The 22,883-nt window shown below is 37.7% G+C and overlaps 1 protein-coding gene across 5 annotated transcripts in view; it reads right to left on the bottom strand.

The window, feature by feature from the left end:
- Nucleotides 1–22,883, bottom strand: part of EXOC4 (exocyst complex component 4) — a 945,346-nt gene that overhangs the window by 678,667 nt on the left and 243,796 nt on the right. For all 5 annotated transcript variants that reach the window (XM_072650117.1, XM_072650119.1, XM_072650120.1 and 2 more), the window contains 2 exons: nucleotides 14,394–14,539; nucleotides 11,007–11,095 (listed from right to left, as the gene is read on the bottom strand). In XM_072650117.1, the coding sequence (XP_072506218.1) occupies nucleotides 11,007–11,095; nucleotides 14,394–14,539 (235 nt within the window). The remainder of the gene's footprint in view (nucleotides 1–11,006; nucleotides 11,096–14,393; nucleotides 14,540–22,883) is intronic.

Raw genomic sequence — 22,883 nt, forward strand, 5'->3', positions numbered from 1 at the left:
GACTGTCTTGATTCAAAACTAATTCCTTCAGTGGCAGAGATTAGAATGTAGATAAGATCATCCCAGATAAAAGATCTGAAGACATATGACTAAGAGAACATGATTTGACTATAAGTAGTAGGTAGGACTTCAGATAAGTGTGCCAGTGTCTTTTTCCTCAACTTTCCTTTTTCTTCCCTTCAGGTCAACCAAATATAAGCCTTGGCCCTGCTCCAATCATGTTCTCTTTCTTAGCTTTCTCCTCCTCAGGAAAACAGAACTATGAGGAGCATGAGAACTCCTCAATTTTTCCAGGAGGAAGAAGCAGATACAAGACTTCCAGTACTTCTGTTGGTCAGAAGAAAAATTAGTAGATCTCTCTACTTTTCTTTCTTTCTTTTTTTGAGTATATGTAGCCCACATGATAGTAATCATACTGTTAAGTTTTTGTAAACTGTGATATATAATAAAAATGAATTTGATATGTTCATAAGAACTTGGGTTTTATGAATCACAATGATATCTCTATGTATTTGAAAATATAGTGATATATACACTAATCATATACTTTAATATGTACTTGGAATACAATTATAAAAAATGAAACAATCCCTACTCCCAATGAGCTGACACTCAAAAGAGGGACAGACTCTATGTCTGTAAAAAATGTTTGCTTGTTTATGGATTTCCTTGTGGATCACAAACCCCTTATCACTCCAGGGACCCAAGGCCCATAGGCTGGGAACCAATGTTGTGATAAAAATATTTATAACTTGTACATAGTTTAAATTTCTAAAGCCCAGTGTATACAGGATTGTATTTGTGTTTCTAGGCTTGCAATAAGATCATAAGGTCACAAAACTACAGCTAGAAGATTTATTTCCACTGATCCAGAGCAGAGATATCAAATATGTAGTCTCAACCCACAATACTCCCAAAATGCAGTCCAAACTAGATTAAAATGTAATTGGGAAAAGTTTAACAATATAAGTAAAAATACAATAGAACATAGTTAATATTAATATGTGGTTTTCTAAATTGATATGTAGCCTGCAGGGATCTTATGCACGGTTTAGTCAGCCTCATGTCTATTTAAGTTTGAAATCACTGATCTAGACCAAACTTCTTATTTTACAGATGAGGAAAACAAATCCAGAAAGGTAAAATAACTTTCCTGGGACTAAGCAGCAGATTCTGAGCCTGGACCCAGGATTTCTAACTCTAAAGCCAAGCTTTCTTTCCACTGGACCCTCTGGTGTTCCTGAATATTAAAAAAACAAAAATAAAAATGAGCAAAGGCATGGAACTCTCTGACTGAGCCCTCTCTACCTTCTAGCCTCTGATGATGGAAGCTAAGAGTTAAAATAAGGTCTTTCGGTAGCAGAGATGGAATATCATACTCCAGACCAGCACAGTGAAGGGTTCACTAGATCTTATTAGTCTAGAATTGATGTGAAGCTAAAAACTACTCAGAACATAAGTAGACTCTTCTATTCTGCGACTAAATATTACTATCCAACCAAACAGGAATATGGAAATTAGTTGACTGATGTCAGAAGAAAGCTTTAATGTGCAAACAAAATGGGACTTATGTGGGCTAATCATACATGAATACGCAAATAAGTAGGCTGTAATTCAGGATATGTCATCACAAATCTAGGAATGAACATTCTATATTATGACTATTACAATATTCATAGCTCATTCACATATACTATTGTAACATAAGCTTTTCAAGCCCAGAATTGTGGTGAAGCCAAAAGCCACTCTGTACATATTTACAGCCATACCACAACTCTAAAAGCTTAGAATTAAATATGCACAGAGAACTTTGCAATCTCCATACATAACCAAGCTGCCACCACCACCTGCAGTCTAAATTGAGTATTCTATTTTTAATCCAGGAACTTGAAGTTGGATTTCACCCTGCAGGTCCTGAAATATGGCCTAAGCCCTAAACACATACCTCTCTGTCCAGAAATTTCAACATCTTGACCAGATTACTACTGACTGTAGCAGAAAGGGAACTATGTGCTTAGCCACTAGCTTCCTGGGACAGTATCCCAATTTTTAAAAAGCCCCAAAGACCATGAAGTAAATAATCTGTGGCCTGGATGTAACAGAATTATTCAGGAGTAGCTCTAATGCTTTCTTAGCTAATTGGACTATCCAAAGATAACCCCCATTAGTCTTCTTGTACCACAGAAGAATGAGGGACAGCAAGGGGAAGGACTAGATTATTTGTAAAATCAGGCAACAGGATAGCAGAGCAGATAGAGGGCTAAGACATGAAGTCAGTAAAACCCAAATTCAAAGCCTGATTCAAACACTTAAGAACTATGTGAACCTGAACTAGTCACAATCTCTCTGTGCCTCAGTTCCTTCATTTATAAAATGAGAGGGCTGGATTTGCCCTCAGGGGACACACACACACACATATATATGTATACATATATATATATATATATATATATATATATATATATATACACATATATGTATATATATATATATATCACTAGATCTATGATCCCTTCCAGCTATAAATTCAAAGATCCCTTTTCCCCCAACTCTGACGGACAGCGATCAGAAAGCAGAATGGTGAAAAATGCAGGAGGAGGTAGCTGACTGGGTTGTCCTAACTATACTCGAGTTGAATACTGAATACTGTCAGGCTGATTATTATTCTTCATAAAAAATAAAATAAGTTTTATTGATGCTTCCTAGTCTTTTTGCTTTTGCTTCACAGTCATTTCCACATACAAATCCTTATATCACCAATGAATACCCCCTTTGTACCAGAAAATTCATTAAGTGAAACCAACTGTTTTTGAGACCACATCTAATGGATGTGAATTTCAGTCTCCCGCTGCTTCACTAAAAGGAAGAGGAGAGGATATCTTACCATCTGATCTCTAGGGTTGAGACAGATTATTACATTCACCTAAGAATTCAGCTTTTTTTAAATTGATACTGTAATTTATATCACCATGGTCATTTGTACATTGTTTTCCAGGTTCTGTTCATTTCATTCTGCATTAGTTCATACAAAGCTTCCTATGCTTTTCCTAATTCCTCATATTCACTGTTTCTTATCATGCAATAATAAAATTCCATCACTTTCAGTTACAATAGATTATTTAATCATTTCCTCAATCAAAGTGCATTTAATTTATATCCAGTGCTTTGGAAAGCCCATATTTATAATAACCATATTCTCCCACAGATACTATATGGCTGCAAATTATGAAAACATGATCTCAGAAGAATCACAACTGGAGGCAATATAAAAAGTGACTGAAAATTGTAAAGTGGAATCTATGCACTGTATCATATAACCAATCATTACTTGCCTATAAGGAGTAGAGGAAATATATCACCAAGGCCAAATCTAATACATCCTTGGGCAAGTGCTCTGGGCTTCTGTTTTCTTCATTTGTCAAATGAATATGGTAATGTCCTTTCTTTAAATTTTATGGTCTAAAAGGAAGTGTAAACTTGGGTTTAACCTAGGTTTGGTGAACTTGTTTTATTTTAATAGCTCAAAAACTGTATTTCAAAATAACTGACTTTTTTGGAATCTTATCATATTACATACAGTAAACTTTCGTTTTTGTGTTGAATAGTGTCCCCCATATCTCATGGCAGTCAGGTCATATTTAGTACTTTTTCAGTGACTGAATAAAAGCATAATTATTGAAACTATGAATGATCCTAATGATTGGGGCTTACTAATGCTGGGAAACCAGAAACAGAATCTGCAGTGACCATTAAAATCAAGATCAAATCTTCATCAACAATACTTGAAATAAATTCAGTGTCCTATGGTAAATCATATCACTTCTCTGGGTAGGTTTCAATTTCCTTAAATGAAAAGGAAGGTTGATTTCTAAGATCCCTTCCAAATCTGACTTTATAATCCTATGACTCCAGAAAGGAAGTGAAGTAGCTGTATTATAAGAATGAGGCATATTGGATAGACAGCTCCAGTATCTACTGCCTTTCATATTCAAGAAACATTAAAGAATATTGGGTACATTTCCATAGAAAATCCATAAAAAGAATGGGTAGGAGATGGGCTGTAGGGAAGAAGGGAGAGACCCTAGTACTCGAAAATTTTTAAAATGTTAAAAAAGAAAAATAAAATTTATATGAAGAAATGTATATAATTTGTACTAGTGAAAGAAAATTCTGCAGCAGAGATTTTAGGTCTTTCTAAATATCTATGAAGGCACATCTTTTTATGAAGCAAATATTACATTTATGTTGATTAAAATTAAATGGCAAGATTAAAATTTCAAGAACCTAAATGTACACATTTAGCAGTTAGTTTTGATATGTTTCTAAGGTCTGAAACAGTGCAGACACATGAAAGACTAGAAACAATTTTATAGTAACATTGCCTATTTTAGAAAAAAAATTTTATGGTTTCCTGCATAGTTTGTACAGCCACTAAACAAATGGTAAACAAATCTTTTAAGCATTTTCTCATGCCGCTTAAACAAATAAAGCTACACATGTGACAGGGTTACATGGCACAGGTATGAAGTTACTCTATCACACTAAGGCACCTCATATTTTGTAAAACACAGGTCGTTGAAAAATTATGTACAAATGAAGTGGTACTTTAAATATGATATTAGGGGGCTTGTTAATTAAAAGTAACATTTAGTGAATTATTCTGCAAAGTAAATAATCACAAGCTAGTTGATCAGCCATAAATCTGGGTTTTTATACATAAAGCAAATGAAAATCATGCTACTGAAAAATATTATGACTTCATAACACAACCAATGAACTATAATAGAATGGGTTCAAGAAAGAAGTTAAAAGTCAGATCCAGCCATGTCAGAACACAGATATTCCAGGTTCCCAACCCTCATGACGCTATTTTGGAACATGTCAGTTCTAAAGCAGTAAAGTCAGACCATTCCAAAGTCTGAATCATTTGATAGCCTAAACTATATGCTACAAAAGTCCAAAGTAATCAGAGATGTGGAAGCAGGAACAGTAATCATCATCATGGGATTTGTAGCCATTTAAATCAAAGCAGTTAAAGCACTTTAGTCATTCTTCATGCCCCTTCCCCTCTCAATAGGAGAAAACACATTGCAAGGGCTCTTACTTCATGTATAAACTATTATTCAGAACTACAGAATTTACCAAACAAATACATAAGGTTCATACCTACTGTGATAAGTAGTATTATGAGTAGGATTAAAAAATGAAGAAAGCAAAATTTATAGGTTCAAAAATAACAGCCCACTTTAACTTGTTTCACATTTTTTATTTTTTCAAAGAGAACTTCTATTAACCTATAGTTTAATTTTATCATCAAAACATGTAAGGCAGGTAAATCAAGTATAATTATTCCCACTTTACACATGAGGAAACATAAGCACAGTATAAGAGGTTTTACTTAAGGTCACACAGGTGGTAGGGGCAAAGATGGGGCCAAGTTTCCTAATCCACAGACATATGCTTTTCCCAAAGAATTCTCTATTAATCAATTACTTTCCTTTCCTTTGGAACTGAACACAAAAACTAGGGTAAACCACCACTTTTATGTGCCTAAATATTTATCAGGCAATTTAACATTCAAGAAACTATGGTCCTACTAAATATTCATTAAAATAATTCTTCTTCTTGTTATCTTACAACACAATTACTTAAATAGAATTAAATTCCTAGAGAAGTACAAACAAACAGGATGCTACTGACAGAAGCAGAGAATTTCACATAAGTCCGCCATCTACCTGCTATCCTACAAGTCTTCAAAATTGAACTTGCCCACCTCCAAAAGTAGAAGACATAATGAATCACCTGGACCATAATGTCTGACCCAATTGGGAAGACCTGATAGAGTAGAAAGTTCTTTTTTTGTAATTCCTTTGGTTTTTGGATGTGTGACACTTTTAATTGAATGCAGGGGGGTGAGGAGGGGTTGGCAGCGACTTTTCTTTTTACATGAGATTTTTAATGTTACTTTCATGTTCTTTTTGATGGGCTTCTTTGTCATGCTCCTATGCAGTAGTGGGAACAGTCAAGCCCTGTGGCGTGAGCTGTTGTCAAGAGAAGCTTATGACTGTGCAGTATTCACAGAAGAGACAGCCTTCCACCACTGTCTACCAACCTGATTCAACAATTCAATTAGACTTTCTCAAGGATGAAGCTAAAATGTAGATATCGCTACGGTCAGGCAGATTAATGGAAAGGCTGAAAAAGAACCATCGTTTATGATGGAAAGCACATATGATTTTTTTCCTGTTGAAATGTTAAAAGCATTCAGCATAGAAACTTTCCTTTCAAAATGAATTATTAGCAAACTTTTTAAAAGATCAGGTTAGCTTATGGGGCAGCTTTCCTGTCAGGTGATGTGGCAAGAGTTAAAACTGTTTTTTAACAGTTAATCTGACCTATTTGCCCACTACTTGTCTCCATTACCAAAAGGGATCCCTACCAGTGAGCACTATTATATTAGAACATTTCTGCCAAGCACTACATTTTGAGTATGTTATTAAGACAAGGAAAATCTTTCCATTCTGTTCATATCCCTGCTCAGCTCCAATATATTCAGTACGTCACTCGTACCTCAGTTATACCTCAACTGAAAAACCTCCTGGGAATAAAGCTTCTTCGAAAAAGTTTGAAATCGGGGGGTGGAGCCAAGATGGCGAAGTAGACGCACATACACATAGCTCCAAACCCACAAACCACAGAACGGCAGAGGGGACTAACCCAGGGCGAATTCTGCACCCAGAGACCACGGAATATTGGAGCGAGGGAGATTTCTGTTCCGGAGAGACCTGCAAACCTCTCGCGGGGGGTCCTTCACGCCGGGGACTGGGCGCTGGGGCGGGAAGAAGAGAGCAGCCCTACCGCGGCAGCGACACCGTGAAAAAAAGATCCGAGAGGGCTACGGGACGGAATCTCCAGCGGCCACGCGGGTCCCCCCACCCACAGAGGGACCTGCAAACCTCTCACAAAAGGTCTGTCGCGCTGCAGACGCGGTGCCCAGCCCGGACCTGCGGCGGCGACGGCGGCCACGGCTCCGAGAGACACAGTTCTGAGAGGGATCCGGAGGCGGGATCTTCAGCAGCTGCATGGGCCCCCCACCAACAGGTGACTGACGGGGGTAGATGAGAGAGTCTCTTTGGCGGGTTGAGAGGGGAGGGAGGTGCCCCCATGGCTCAGGCCCTCCCGGGAGGTGGGGGCTGAGAGGCGGCTGCGGATGGGGGCTCCCCAAACGGGCGGGAGCCTGGATCCATTGTGGAAGGTATGTGCATAAACCTCCTGAGGGAATTGAGCCAGAGAGGCAGCCCTGCCCCTGACCTCAGCACCTGAACTTAATTCTCACACTGAATAGCAGCCCTGCCCCTGCCAAAAATCCTAAGGCGGGAAGCAGCATTTGAATCTCAGTCCCCAAATGCTGGGTGGGAGGACCAGGAGGCGAGGTGGGGGTGAGGAGAACATTCAGAGGTCAGGCCACTAGGTGGAGACAATGCCAAGAAAAGGGAAAAGAAATAAAACTATTGAAGGGTACTTTATCGGAGAAAAAAAACTTCCTCCCTTCCTTTCTGATGGGGAGGAACAATGCTTGCCATCAGGCAAAGACACAGAAATCGAGGATCCTGTGTCCCAGCCCACCCAATGGGCTCGGGCCATGGAAGAGCTCAAGAGGAATTTTGAAAATCAAGTTAGAGAGATGGAGGAAAGACTGGGAAGGGAAATGAGAGGGATAAGGGAGAAGCATGAAAAACAGATCAGCTCCCTGCTAAAGGAGAACCAAAAAAATCTTGAAGAAATTGGCACCTTGAGAACTAGCCTAACTCAGCTGGCAAGGGAGGTGCAAGGGGCCAATGAGGAGAAGAATGCTTTCAAAAGCAGAATTAACCAAATGGAAAAGGAGATTCAAAAGCTCACTGAAGAAAATAGATCTCTCAAATCTGGAATGGTACAGATGGAAGCTTTGGACTTTTCGAGAAAGACAGATATCTCAGAACATACCGCGCAGATTCGAAAAATGGAAGATAATGTGAAATATCTTATTGGAAAAACAACTGACCTAGAAAACAGAATCAGGAGAGACAATGTAAAAATTCTGGGACTGCCTGAAAACCATGATCAAAAGAAGAGCCTAGACATCATCCTCCACAAAATTATCAAGGAAAACTGCCCTGAGATTCTAGAACCAGAAGGCAAAATAAATATTCAAGGAATCCGCAGAACACCACATGAAAGAGATCCAAAAAGAGAAACTTCTAGGAGCATTGTGGCCAAATTCCAGAATTCCCAGGTGAAAGAGAAAATATTGCAAGCAGCTAGAAAGAAACAATTCAAGTATTGTGGAAATACAATCAGGATAGTACAAGATCTGGCACCTTCTACATTGAGGGATAGAAGGGAATGGAATAGGATATTCCAGAAGTCAAAGGAACTAGGACTAAAACCAAGAATCACCTACCCAGCAAAACTGAGTGTAATACTTCAGGAGAAAAAATGGTCTTTCAATGAAATAGAAGACTTTCAAATTTTCCTGATGAAAAGACCAGAGCTGGAAAGAAAATTTGACTTTCTAACACAAGAATGAAGAGAACCATGAAAAGGTGAACAGCAAAGAGAAATCATAAGGGACTTACTAAAGTTGAACTGTACATTCCTACATGGAAAGACAATATTTATAACTCTTGAAACATTTCAGTATCTGAGCACTGGGTGGGAGTACACACACACACGCACACATACATAGAGACAGAGTGCACAGAGTGAACTGAAGAGGATGAGATCATATACTAAAAAAAAAAAAAAATGAAATCAAGCAGTGAGAGAGAAATATTGGGAGGAGAAAGGGAGAAGTTAAATGGGGCAAATTATCTCTCATAAAAGAGGCAAGCAAAAGACTTATTAGTGGTGGGATAAAGAGGGGAGGCAAGAGAAAAACATGAGATCTACTCTCATCACATTCCACTAAAGGAAAGAATATAATGCACACTCATTCTGATGGGAAAACCTATCTCATAATACAGGAGAGTGGGGGACAGGGACACAAGCAGGATGGGGGGGAGGATAGAGGGGAGGGCATGGGGAAGAGAATGCAATACGAGGTCGACACTCATGGGGAGGGAAAGGACCATAAGAAAATAGAAGTAATGGGGGACAGGACAGGATGGAGAGAAATATAGGTAGTCTTATACAACACAACTAGTATGGAAATCATTTGCAAAACTAAACAGATATGGCCTATATTGAACTGCCTGTCTTCCAAGGGGAAGGGGTAGAGAGGGAGGGAGCTAAAGAAGTTGGAACTCAAAGTGTTAGGACCAAATGTAATGTTCTTACCACTGGGTAACAAGAAATACAGGTTAAGGGGTCAAGAAAGCTATCCGGCCCTACAGGACAAAAGAGAAGACGGAGACAAGGGCAGGGAGGGAGGATAGAGGAGAGAGCAGATAGGTCACAGGGGCAATTAGAAAACTAGGGTCTGGGGGGGGGAGGGGCAAAAAAGGGGAGAAAATTTGTAACCCAAAATTGTGTGAAAATAAATGTTAAAAGTTTAATAAAAAAAAAAAAAAGAAAGAAAAAGTTTTAAATCATCATTAATCATGCAAAGCAGTGTTAGTACATGTCACTTAGCTGATAAGCCAGTCTTTTGTGGAGATGAAACTGTTTATGATTTCATTTGCAATAAAATGTGACCTTTCTGTTCCCTGAGATCCCCTGGAACACATTTATTATTTGTAGCGCTTACCTGACACTAACCTACTGCCTGCTATCAGGTCACACATATTGCCTTGCATTCAGCAGGTGCTTAATAAGTATTTGTCAGTTAAATTTACTCCCATTTCAACAATTTCATTTTCCAATCATTTTAGTCACTTTTGCTACTCTTTCCTGGGAACCTTCTGATTTCTCCTTAGCCCACATAAAATGAAGACCCCCAAAATAAGATGCAGCATTCTAATCAGTATTCAATCAATAATATAGCAGAGGAGAAAGATTACTTATTCACATGTTATCATGCTGCTACTAATCGGTCCCAGGATTATATGAGTACATTGCTAACTTATACTGCTCTTGTGACCCAGAGGATGAGCCCAAGGTAGCAATCCACATACATTCCCTACTTTTCAAGGTGTTAAGTAACCTAATAAACACACCTTCACTTCTACCACCCAAGTCCATAATATAATATGAAATAAAACTGAACCTAAAAATGACTTCTTACTTCACTAATTAACAAGTGTTCCCCTCCAAATGATGAAGCCCTATCCATCACTAGACTTTGGGATTGATTTTTCTGACTCAGTTTCCACAGTTTCCATCAGTTTACTGAGAACATCAAGTGGCACAAAATCAAAAACCTTAACAGAACCCAACTGCACACTATGTATTGCTTCTTCCGTATCTATCAAGACGATCACTCTATCATAGAAGGCAGTGTTATTAGGATGATGAGTTCTTTTTCATAAAACTAGGTGATTTACTCTCATGTAAGATTCCTTTGTCTTGTGCTCTTCTAGGTGTCTACAATTCAATTTCCTGATCATTTCTTCTAGTATCTTTCATGTATCATAATTAAGCTGAATGACCTATATCCTTCAGAGTTATCCTTCTTCCCTTTCATAGTAATGGACTCCAAAGTTATCCATTTGCAATCCTCAGACAAGCCTTCTATTCTCCAGGATAGATAATAGCAAAAATCAAGAGTGACAGACTGAAGCAGAATACTGGAATTCCTCTGGGGAATTGAGGCCCAAGTCTGCCATCTCTGAGCATGGAGTGTCTGAGCCCATCTTTTGCCTTGAGCTCTTTCTTGAATAGCACCTAGTCTGAATTCTGTGGTCACAGTGACAGTTTGAGTTGCCCTACAACAGATGCTGGGAAGTGATAGAAGAAAAAGATTATCAAGCCTTTAAGTTCTGTTATCTTGAAAGTGCCCTGTGAATGAGGGCTATAAACTCACAAGCCAGAAAAGCTTCAGATTGTGCGCTTAAAAATAACTTTGCCTGGGAAGTTTTGTTACCTACCTTGAAGTTCTCCGCTTCGGCTGTACAGCTCCCTTCTCTGCTCACGCAAGTAGGCACTCATGCTGATAGCATGGGAGGATGACTCAAACCTACAGTGGAACAGAAGGCAAGGACAGGTTTAGATGATAATAGTACAGACCACCAAAAACCTACTTAGTCCAAAAGAACAACACCTCAGTCACCTCACACCTGCTCCTCCAGCATCATGGCCAAGAAAGTAATGGGAAGCAAAGAAGAACCACAAAAAGTAACAAGACCACTTCTGCTGAACTGTTCCAACTGTCTTCACTCTCCTGGTAGGCCTTTTCCCATGTTAGTTTAATCTGCATTCAATACTTCAACAATCCCACAAATATTTATTAAGTGGCTAGTAAGTGCAAGCCAGTATCCAGGAGGCTGGAGGTGAAAAGATGAAAAACAAACAAAAAACACAGCTCCTGTCCTCAACAAGTTTACCTGCTATTAGGGGGTAAGAGGAGAGACTAACGTTACAACTAACATTGGTATGTGCTGTGATGTTTTGAATAAACACAAAGTAATGAGAGGCTAGAGAGAACCCAGTAACTAGGGGACCAAGAAAGGCTTCCTCTCAAACTGGGCCTTGAAAGAGGCTGAGGCTTCTAACAGGCAGAGCACATTAGAAGATAGAGGATGGTCTGTGCAAAAGCACCAATTTTTCAGGAATGGGAATGAAGGCTACAATGAGAGAAGTAATATAAACTCTATCTGCCAAGAGAGATTGGTGTCAGATTGTAGAACAAGCTGCAGCCGTATCCTAGATGCACTAGGGAGGGACTGGTGATTTTGGAGCAGGGAAGTGCCATGATTAGAGTTGTGGAGCAATAAAGGGTCATTTTAAGTGTCATTATGAGCATATCACTACCCAGTTCAGAAAGATTCAATATCTCACAGCTGTGCCTCACCTAAGTCTCCTACTCTCTGGTACTGGACAAGAAACTCCACTTTTGTCATTCTCAGAAGGCTTCTGTTTATCAGGAAAACTTTGGAAATACTGTTAACTAAATATCCCAAAGACGAAGACCAGCCACAGACTGTAATTTAGAGCCCTCAAGATAGTATGTCTACCAAAATATCATTGGCTTTTTGTCAAATATCAAGTATCAAATAAAACACTTTTACAGAATTGTAAAGTGGATGTTTCTATCTTCCACAAAAGCAGTTTCATAATAAAAAAGTTGGGAAGGTGTTGTTATCTACCTTATAAGGCCCTGTACAAGGGGGTGTAGAAAGAGAGGGTTCACATGATAACTGAAGAGATTCCTAAAATTGGAAATAATGAATGACATAAGAAAAATATTCAGGGTCTTAAATAAAAACCAGAGATGCAAAACCAAACCAAATAGGTTTCTGAAATCTGAAACAATGAATTAAAAAAGGAAATCTAGAAAGAAGACAAAGTAAGGAGGCAAGGCAGCTAGGTAGTGCAGTGGATTAAGCACTGGGCTTAGAGTCACAAACACCTGAGTTGAAAACCAGTCTCAGAAACTTCCTAGCTGGGTGACCTTGGGCAAACTACTTGACTTCTGTTTGTCCTGTCGAAGGAAATGGCAAAACACTCTAGTATCTTTGCCAAGAAATCCCATGGACATTTGTCCTTGTGGTCAAGAAGTCAGACATGACTAGAATGACTAAACAACAACTGAACAGTGAATCCACTGGTGGGCTCTTTTCACCACTGAAATTTGAAAATATAAAAACAAAACCCTCCAGTAGTCAAGAGACACAGAGAAACCCTCTTAACTATCACTGTCACTAGGTGGTAAAATACAAGAATAGGAATGAGAGATAACAAGCTAGGTTTCCATTACAGGGGAGTTGCACCATCATTTTTTAATCTAAGAACTAGAGGACTAAGAAAAGTCATTCACAGACAATGGGAAGGAATAAATACACTTAGGCACCAAAGTGTGAGAGAAAAAAAATCATTACACTTATTCTTTACTATGTACTAGCCAAAAATTGAATGGGTGCCAAAAGCCTAATGTAAGATAGTGTGGGCCAAATGCTAGCTGCCAGTCACCTTGAGAAGACATAAGAGTGACCTCCAAAAAGCACCTGAAAGCTACTGGCCAGAGGACAAGAGAAAAGTAGGGTTGTGAAAAGGGAAAAGAAAGACAAACATGCTAAGAGAGGATGGCTGTTAAGTACACACAATTAACCTTAGCTAGAGACAATTAATGATAGATAATAAAGTACTTCTTGCACTTGAGAATAACAGGATTTCACCAAAATGTTAACCCTTCATAACCCAAAGATTTTTTTGAAACTCTCCAATCCTTTCTATTTGCTAGGAGTCAATGACCTACAACCTCAAGAGGATTGTGGATATGTTACAATTGTGTGTCAAATCTGGGGCTGAGAATTAAAGGTCAAGAATTTTTTGACTAGAAATCCTTAAAATTCCTTAATATGCTCAGACAAAGATTGGTAGAAGGAATGAAGTACACTAACTATGCCAAAGTTATCTAGTTCCTATATGTAATTGAATAAAACCTGTGGAAAAGAGAAAAGAACACACTTCAAAGTAAGTAAATCCAACTCTTTAAAAAACACAAAATGCATACAATTTCAAAATTGACTAAGTAAAGGGTATAGAAGGCTCAACTACATATAACAAATAGAAACTCAAATTTAAAAAAAAAACAAAAACAAAATCTTAACTCCATGTCTGATTCATATACTATATGAAGAAAACAGAAACTATGTATTCTATTCCAGCTGAATAGAAGAGTGTGTGTATGTGCTCGTAAATCAGTTATAACCAAAAGAAAAAAAACTGGAGGAATTTTTCCTAAATAATATTAAGGAAAAAGAGAGAAAGGAGGGTGTTTTTTGGTCAACTGGTTGTGTCCGACTCTTAATAACCTCATTTGGGGTCTCATTAGCAAAGACATTAGAGTAGTTTGTCATTTCCTTCCCCAGCTCATTTTATAGATGAGGAAACTGAGACAAAACAGGTTTGAAAAAGTAAAAAAGGAAAGAAATACTCCTTTGATCAATTAATATTGTGCCCAAAGAGCATGAAAGAACATAAATAATGTGGAGTTTTATTAAAAAGAATAACTACTTGGGACTAGGGATTTTCTCAGAAGGTAGAATATTCTTTTTCCATTAATTTCCCCAAGGTTCCTTGAATTTTTTATTAAACAGTGACGATATTCCAAGAATCACTTTCAGACACTGCAGCTTTAACTAACAATAAACAATAGTGCAAAGAACTAAAGAAAGCCTTTCAAAATCAACTCACTATGACATCATTCAAACCAATGCTTTAAATGTATAATGTAATTTACTGTCAAGCAACTTTTAAGTCCCAGTGGGTTTGAGGAAGTAACAATCGCTCCTATCTGCTGTCTTAGTACTTACTTAAAGAGAGAGTTTTTTGGCCTTTGAGGTTTCTTTTTGGCAAAAAATGCTGCAAATTCCCGTCCTGTGCTGGCATAACTAAGCTGAGCTGATGGTTCAGAAGCTGTTCGAGTGTTCTTCATATCCAAATACTCTGTCAGCAGCATCTATACAAGTAGACAAAACAGTTTAATATATACAGTTCTAACAGGCAAAGGACTCAATTCAGCAAATACATAACAATCCAATTACATCTCATTACAGCCAAAGCTTATTAACCCAGATATTTTAAGGTTTTCCACAGCTGTTTGATAAACTAAAGACTGTTTTAATAACTGATCAATTTTCTGTTCCCCACACTTAAAGGGTCAGGGGAAGAAGAAAGGGATAATGGAAGGGCAAAAGACAGAAAGGCTTCTGCCCTAATCACAGGAGTGCTGCTAAGAATGGAATGTTTGGGCAAATACATGCCCTTCACTTAAACAAATATTTATTAATTATCTGCCTTTATAAGGCCTTGTACTAAGCATTGCAAACCAAAAACCAAAATCCCTGCCTTCAAGGACCTTATTCTACCAAGGAATGCAACAAATACATAGATACGTAAATACAAGTAAGACAAGGTCATTTCAAGAAGAATAAACAAACAAAGAAATAAGGAATCAGAAAAAGTTTCATGTATGAAGTAGCTCCAAAGTACACTAAAGGATGTTAGGAATTCAGAGAGGCAGAATTGAGGAAGAAGGGCATTCCAGACCTGGAGAAATATCGACTAGTAAAGGGAGAGGCCAATAAAGGAAAGGACGATTTAAAAAGCTATTCCAATAGACCAGGTGAGAGGAAACACATAGATAAACTAGGTGTTTGTTGTTTGTTCTTTATTTTCAAAGAGGGCCAATGACATCACTAGGTGATATCTTGACTTGTGCATAACATGGATGTAAGTGAGGCAGAGTTGCACAAAGTCATCAGACTTACTCTCTTTCCCAAAGACAAAAGTAAAGACTACTCCAGATACAGGGAATGACTTGGGTATCAGATCAAACTCCTAGTGCTTCAGCAGTGTGACCTCAGGCAGGTAACTTAATTCCCCAGGGACCTAGTTTCATTAACTGTAAAATGAGAGGCAGCTCTATGGCTCAGTGGATAGAGTGCCAGGCCTGGAGTCAACTCATCTTCTTGAGTTCAAATCTGGCCTCAAACACTTACTAGCTATGTGGCCCTGGGCAAGTCACTTAACCCTGTTTGCCTCAGTCCTTAACCTGTAAAAAGAACTTAAGAAGGAAATGGCAAATCACTCCAGTATCTGCCAAGAACGCCTCAAATAGGGTCATGACAAGTTGGACACAACTGAAATGACTGAACAACACAATGAGGGGGTGGACTAGATGACCTCTAAGGTCTCTTTCCAGATGTAGATCAATGATCATGACCCTTTGGCAGCTGACTGGATGTGGGTCCTGAAGAAAAAGAAAAGTCAAAGATGATGCCAAAATTTGAGAAATAAGAGGCAATCATCTTGGATTTAGCAGTTAATAGATCACTGATAAACTTGGACAGGGAAATTTTACTAGAGGGATAAGGTCAGGTAGCAAGGGGTTGAAAAGTGAATTGAGAGGGGAGAAAATGGAGTAAAATGTGAAGTTTTTTGTTTGTTTTCTGCAGGGTGAAAGGAAGCAGATTATACAGGATGATAAGCTTGGAGGGATTTCAGAGTAAAGAAAGATTGTTTTAAGATCTAGGCAGTATTTTTAACCAGGAAGAATTAGGCAGAAGAAAAGGAAAAAATGAAGGTAAGAGAAAGAGGGAGTCCTGACAAAGGTAAGAACTGATGGCATCAGGACATGCCAAATTTCTTGCTTTTTGAGACTGTCCATCACAGTAGCAGAGAACCTGTTCAGTCACTCAACTAAGCAGTATTTTTAGATACTCAAACAATCCAGTATTTGTCCCATAGTTTAGGAAATAGTAGAGCTAAGAACTAAACCCACATCACCTGACTCCAAATTCAGAACTCTTGCCTCTCTTCATACCACTGGCAATCTACTTCATTTGTAAGGGCAAGTATTTTTAAAACACACTGGTCTAACATCTAGAGCATGAAATGTGCTAGAACTCATTAAATTTCCTTGTCCCAATAAACCAAAATACTTAGCAAAACCCTCAAATAACTACAATTTCCCAACAATTCAATTCTTTGAAAAAGACGCCAGTATGGAGAGTTAATATGTTCTTTAAAAACAAATAAACAAAAAACCAATCTCCTAAGGATTTCTAAATGTTCAGATAAGAAAATGTATGCAAGTACTTTGCAATTTTGAAAGTATTATATAAACTTCACGCTATTTACATATACATCTACAGCGCTATAAAATTAAAAGATTGATATTTCAAAAGCAACTACAATACTTTCAGCTGTGGAAGAAAGTCCAATTAAGTCCAAAATACTTTACTTACTAAGGCAGGGAAATGTAATTACATTCACTTAACCGTATCTCCACATCTTTCTATAGATTGAAATTAACTGACATTGTTCCCATACCAAGGTTTAATCCATGAACCACAGTTAAAAAATATGCAGATTTAGTGATCCTAATTTCCCCACAGTAAACACAATCAAATTTACCAGCCTGAAATGAGGTAGAAAGGTGGTACAGTCTACAGGAAGACATGAGTCAAATACTTTCTCAGACACCAACTGTATGACCTTGGGCAAGTATTTAAACTGTTTGCTTCACTTTCCCCAACTTTAAAATGAGAAAATGACAGCACCTGCCAAGCAAGATTGTTGTGAGGATCAAATAAAATAGTGCTTACAAAGTGCTTAGTACAGCACCTAGTAGATAGGAGAAGCTATACAAGTGCACGTTCCCTTCTCCTTCCCCTAAAATACATTAATATGTAATATATGAACACATTTTTTCAATGTTTTTACTTAATTTATTGCTTTAAAAATTCTGTTTCACTGTAAAAGATACGGTCACTTTAAATTGCATAACTGCAGCAGTATGTAGAGCCAAATCCTAAGGGCAACATGGTAAAAGACTGTTAGCTAAGTCAGGTCAGAGATCTTATGTAAATTTTCTTTTAAAAGACAGGGGAGAAAGAAAAGGAAGAATACTGTTTCATCTCTTGTCCATCTCAGTTCTAAATCCTCTGATCCTACAATCTTTCCTAGACAGTAAAGTAGAAAAATGTTTCTTTCTTGCTGGGAAAACAAGACATTAGCAGAGAACCTTTTGCATCTTCCTTGTAAGACAAAATAACAGGAATAAGAGACATGAACATACATAGGGTCATGGGGGCACTATGGTTTTGGTTTGGTTTTTTTTCCTGTTAGCTTCCTTTTCAAGAGAACTAAGAAAAGAGACTGAGCTGGGAAAACGGCTTTCAGCAAAGAGAAGAGTTGGAGGGACCCTAGCTAAACAGAACACAAAGCCTAGAAAACTGAGAATAAATTAGTTACTGAGCAAGACTTCTGGCACAGAAGAACAAGATTGTCACTTTATAATTATGTTTAAGAATAAACGATAACAGGGCAAGGAATAGTTAGGACATGGGCAAAAAGATATATTCACATACCTTAGGCATTTCTTTTTTTAAAATAATTTAAAACAAAATTTAAATTTAAAAAAAACCCCACATATTTTATAGCTTAGAGACCATATGACTGTGTGCTAGACTTAGCCAAAGGAACACAGATTTGAAGCTATGAATGAAAAGTATTTCTTAAGCACTTATCTTATGATAAGCACTGTGTTAACTCCAAGACTACAGATACAAAAGCAACACTGTTCCTTCTCTCAGGGAGCTTATATTCTAGAGAAAGGAGACAACACACATAAGGGAAAAGTGGTCACAGGGACATTGGACAAGTCAGTTTTCCAGTAGCAATAGCAGTATGGATTTCATTACTATTCCCACAGCTAGAAATGGAGCACACAGGGCGAGGGATAAAGAGGATGTGAATACACACTGGCAAAGCAGAGGGCAAGAAGTCATCCAGAATGGATGGTAGGATGAGATATTGTGAGAGGACCAATAACTAACTGGTTTTTCACCTCCCTCTGCAGCAAGTTTTTTGTGTGTTTGCTTTTCCCCTAAAAGGTAACACAACCACCCCTGGGACTTAATTGTACCAGGAGTTGAGTGGGTGGGAGTAAGGAGAGGTTCATCCAATGTTTCACTTGATAATCTTCTCTGGCAATAATAATGTGAATCCTTAAAGGCACAAAAATACCCAACATCTGGAAATAGAGCGCTTCACACTTTGTAGGTGTCCAGATCACACCTCCTTGGCAGATTATATGAATTTCCATTTGGAGATAAGGGGAACTGCTTCTACATAAGTTGAGGTGCTGGTATACCCTTTTTGACTATTTATAGGCTACAGCAAAGTAAATTTCCTTTGGTGAATTCTTAAAGTCCCTGCATTTGCCAATTTTGTCCTCATGTGGAACCTGAGCTACCCTGAGCACCCATACCCCCTACCAGTGGGAAACACATAAAGTATGGTTTTAGGCTAGCTGTATAGAGCAGCAAGATTGAGAAACAGAAGTGCTCTTAGAGGTTATCTTGTCCAATTCCCTCATTTTGGAAACTGAGGCCAAAAGAGGTTAAGTAATTTGCCTAAAGTCACAGTGTTTAGTAAAAAGCAGAGTTGAGATTTGAACCCAAACACTCTGACTACAAATTTAATGTTCTCTGATCTTCACCTCATTGGTGGCAGTGTACTGGAAGAGGGAGAGTAATAAGGCCTTCTATCTAATAATGCTTTGTACCTTTCCTTTACAACCACAGACCTAAAACAAAAAGGTACTATGAAGGTACGATGGGTCAAACACTTTATTTTACAGATAAGGAAGGAGAGGCTGAGAGACAGTGAATTATCTTACCAAGATGACAGTGGCCAAGCTGGCTTCCAATGCAGCAGGGATTGCTATTTCTCTGCTATGTTACCTCCTACTCTAATGCCCCACTGTATTCGGGTTTCATGCCTTTCTCACAATCATCCTCTGGCATAGGTAGGGCAGTTATTATTTCCACTTCATAGCTTAGGACTTTCCACCCAAGTCTTACTCCATTACTTTAGAGTAGAATGAAGGTGACTCTAGGGTCTCAAAGGCTGCGCCAATAGAATAGCCCAAGCTTTTAGTAGTCCTACCTACAAATGAATAATTCACCTAAAGGCCAGACTCATCTACCTCAATCATTGCTTTCATCAGTTACTCTTCTGCTCATAAATCTTCAGGAACCTAGTAGACCATGTCCAAATGTATAGGTCTAATATTTAAGATACTCTACAATCTGCTTCTAATCTGTCTTATTTTTACCTCTCTTAAATATTCAAATAGGAGTCTCCAGACAGCCTGAGCTAATCACCATTATCTGAACATGCTTTACCGGGTTCTACACCCATGTCTTTCCACAAAACACTTCCTTGGTTGTAATTCTCTCCTCACCTTTTCCTCTGCTTATATGAATGTTACTCATCTTTCAAGGACTAATAGACCTCAATTTCTCTGTAAAAATCTTTCCTGAGTACCCCATTCCACAGTGACCTTTCCTCCAAACTGATGTGAATAGTCTTATTATCTGTAAGACTCAAAGGACTCTTCTCTCATGTACTGTCTATTATTAGTTATCATGTAATGTTGTCTCTGAAATCAAACTATAAGTAAGTTTCTTAAAGGAAGGGGCTGCTAAAATAATGATAACAAAAATCGGTGAGTTAAGTAGTACTTTATGTTTGCAATGTACTTCACAAATATCTCACTTTATCCTCACAACAATCCTAGGAAATTATTCTCATATTACAAGGAAGAAATTGAGGCAGAGGAAGGTTAACTGATTTGTCCAAGGTCATAGAGCCAGTAACTGTCTAAGGCAGGATTTACACTTATGTCTTCCCGACTCCAGGTCTTAGTGCTCTAACCACTGTGATCTAACTGCCTGCCTCATTAGATCAGGATTCTTTGTGTAACCCTCAGGGCATTAGTATAGCTGGTAAGTACTCAATAAATGTAACGTTTGATTAATTGAATAATAAGCCCTATGTGGCAAGGTGTTGCTGCTAATACAAAGCTACATATCAACTGAAAATGACAGGTTAAATAATGAAGAGAGGTGCAGACTCCATACATAATAAGAGAATAGTCTTACCTATAAAGCCTTATATAGTGCTGACAACCAGGGTTTTTGTTTAAGTTAGTTTTTCTCCATTTGTCAATGGCTCAAAGCATTAGCTTTTTAACATACTTTTTAAATGTGTAAAGGTACTGCTCTCATACCAAAAGTAATAACAGCAGGCCACTAAAACTAAAGTTGTTTTTTAAATCCCTAGAAAAATGAGACAATTCTACATTCTATTTCGGATAGGCCTGAAATTGGCTTGAATTAGGCTGAATGTTCCAAAAGGAGAACAATGAAGCAAATCATATTAGCTAGCTAGTTCATGGAAGCTAACCATTTAATGTCTTCATTACAAAGAACACTTTCACATTACATGATGATTTATAGCCTACAATTAGTACATAAATACTCCTCCTTGAACCCCAATGAATTCCAGTTTCTATTTTTCTAAATAAGAAAACTGAGGCACATTAAAGTTGTACCTTATTCACAAAGAGATCAGCTCACACTCTATGTTTGCACAAGGTACGCTACAATCTCTACCACAAATGTAAAATAGTTTATACTGTGATCTCAGTTAGCTATCAGTCACTTTAAATCTTTTATATTCTTTACTTCCTGGTTTCAAGTATCAAGAATTCTCTCTGGTAGGTAAGCACTCAAACATAATAAAAGTCATATTTTATGAGGGATTCTAAAATAACCTAAAAGGCATTATTAGCAGGAGTGACAAAACCACACAAAAAAAGTCACAGCTGGAAAGTACTTGAAAATTTATATAACAGTATTGTTCTCTTTAATGTCTACTGTAATATTTTACTAGCAGTTGCTAAGATATCAGTCAAACCTCATGATGTGTAAATCAGGGACAAGATTTGAGATTTATAGTTCAATAGAAAGTCTACAATATCCCCACATTGAACAAGTATTCCCTATTTAGAATTTAAAATGTTAGAACTCAACCACTCTGTTTTCATTCATTGAACATTTTTAAAACACCAAAGTACACAGCATGGTACTAGGCACTGAGGGGAGGTATAATGACAAATAAGATATTATTTGCTGTTGTTCAATCATTTTAGTCATGTCCAACCCTTTGTGACCGCAATTGGGTTTTTCTTGGAATGGATTGCCATTTCCTTCTCTAGCTCACTTTACAAATGAGGAAACAGAGGCAAAAAGGGTTATGTGACTTGTCCAAGGTCATATGGCTAGTTAAGTGTCTGACACCAAATTTAAGTTCAGGTCTTCCTAACTCCAGACCTCAGTGCTATAACCACTGTGCCACCTAACTACCCCTAAATAACATATTTATCAACAGTCAATGGATCAGAAACATATGCCCAAAAAACCTTCCAACACCCAAAAACTATTGTGCTAAATGGAAGGTGATAAGCATACGAGAGGGACAAAGAATTTACCATGAAAATTCCTAGAAAGATTATTTATGACCATAAATATTAGAGAAAGCATTATTACAAGGAGTTAACTTAGAAGCTGTCTTAAATCACTCAAACAATGAGCATTTTCTAAAATAAAATGTTACTGATATCTTTCTGTCCTATGATGCCCCTAAATTTCCCTTTTTTCTCTTTTTTTCTCCTACAGAGTCCTCTTCTAAGAAAGTATAATTTATTTAAAGAAAAATGAGAAATGAATAAAACCTGTAAAACCAATAATAAATCAAAAAACCATCCGATTGTATATGCAATATTCCACATTCAGGGACCCAGTACCTCTGCAAAAGTGTATGGAGGAAAGAACTTTCTCATTTTTTTCCTTTGGGGACAAGCTTGTTTTCTTGTAATTCTCAACATCCATCTTCATTTATTTTGTGGTAGTTATATAGTTGCAAGCATTTGTTTTCTTCACTCTACTTTGTATCCATTCTTCTAAGTCTTTCAATATTTCTCTATATTCATCATGTTTTATAGCATAGTAGCACTCCATTATACATACATACATGTATATGTGTGTGTATATATATATATATATATATATATATATATATATATATATATATATATATATATATATATCACATACAACATTTGTTTTATTCATCTGTTGCTTTTCAGTTATGTCTGACTCTTTGTGACCCCATTTTGGGGATTTTCTTGGCAAAGATACCGAAGTGATTTGCCTTTTCTTCTTTACCTCATTTTACAGATGAGGAAACTGAGGCAAATAGGGTTAAGTGACTTGCCCAAGGTCATAGAGCTAGTAAGTATCTGAGGCCAGATTTGACCTCAGGAAGATCTGATGTCTTCCTGACTCTAGGCCTGGCCGCCCTGCCTCCCACTTGCCCCATAATTTATTTAGCCATTCCCTAATCTATTGTCATGTATTTTTTTCCAGTTCTTTTCAACCACAAAAAAG

The sequence above is a fragment of the Notamacropus eugenii genome, chromosome 3 (genome assembly GCF_028372415.1).
Source record: "Notamacropus eugenii isolate mMacEug1 chromosome 3, mMacEug1.pri_v2, whole genome shotgun sequence".
NCBI lineage: Eukaryota > Metazoa > Chordata > Mammalia > Diprotodontia > Macropodidae > Notamacropus > Notamacropus eugenii.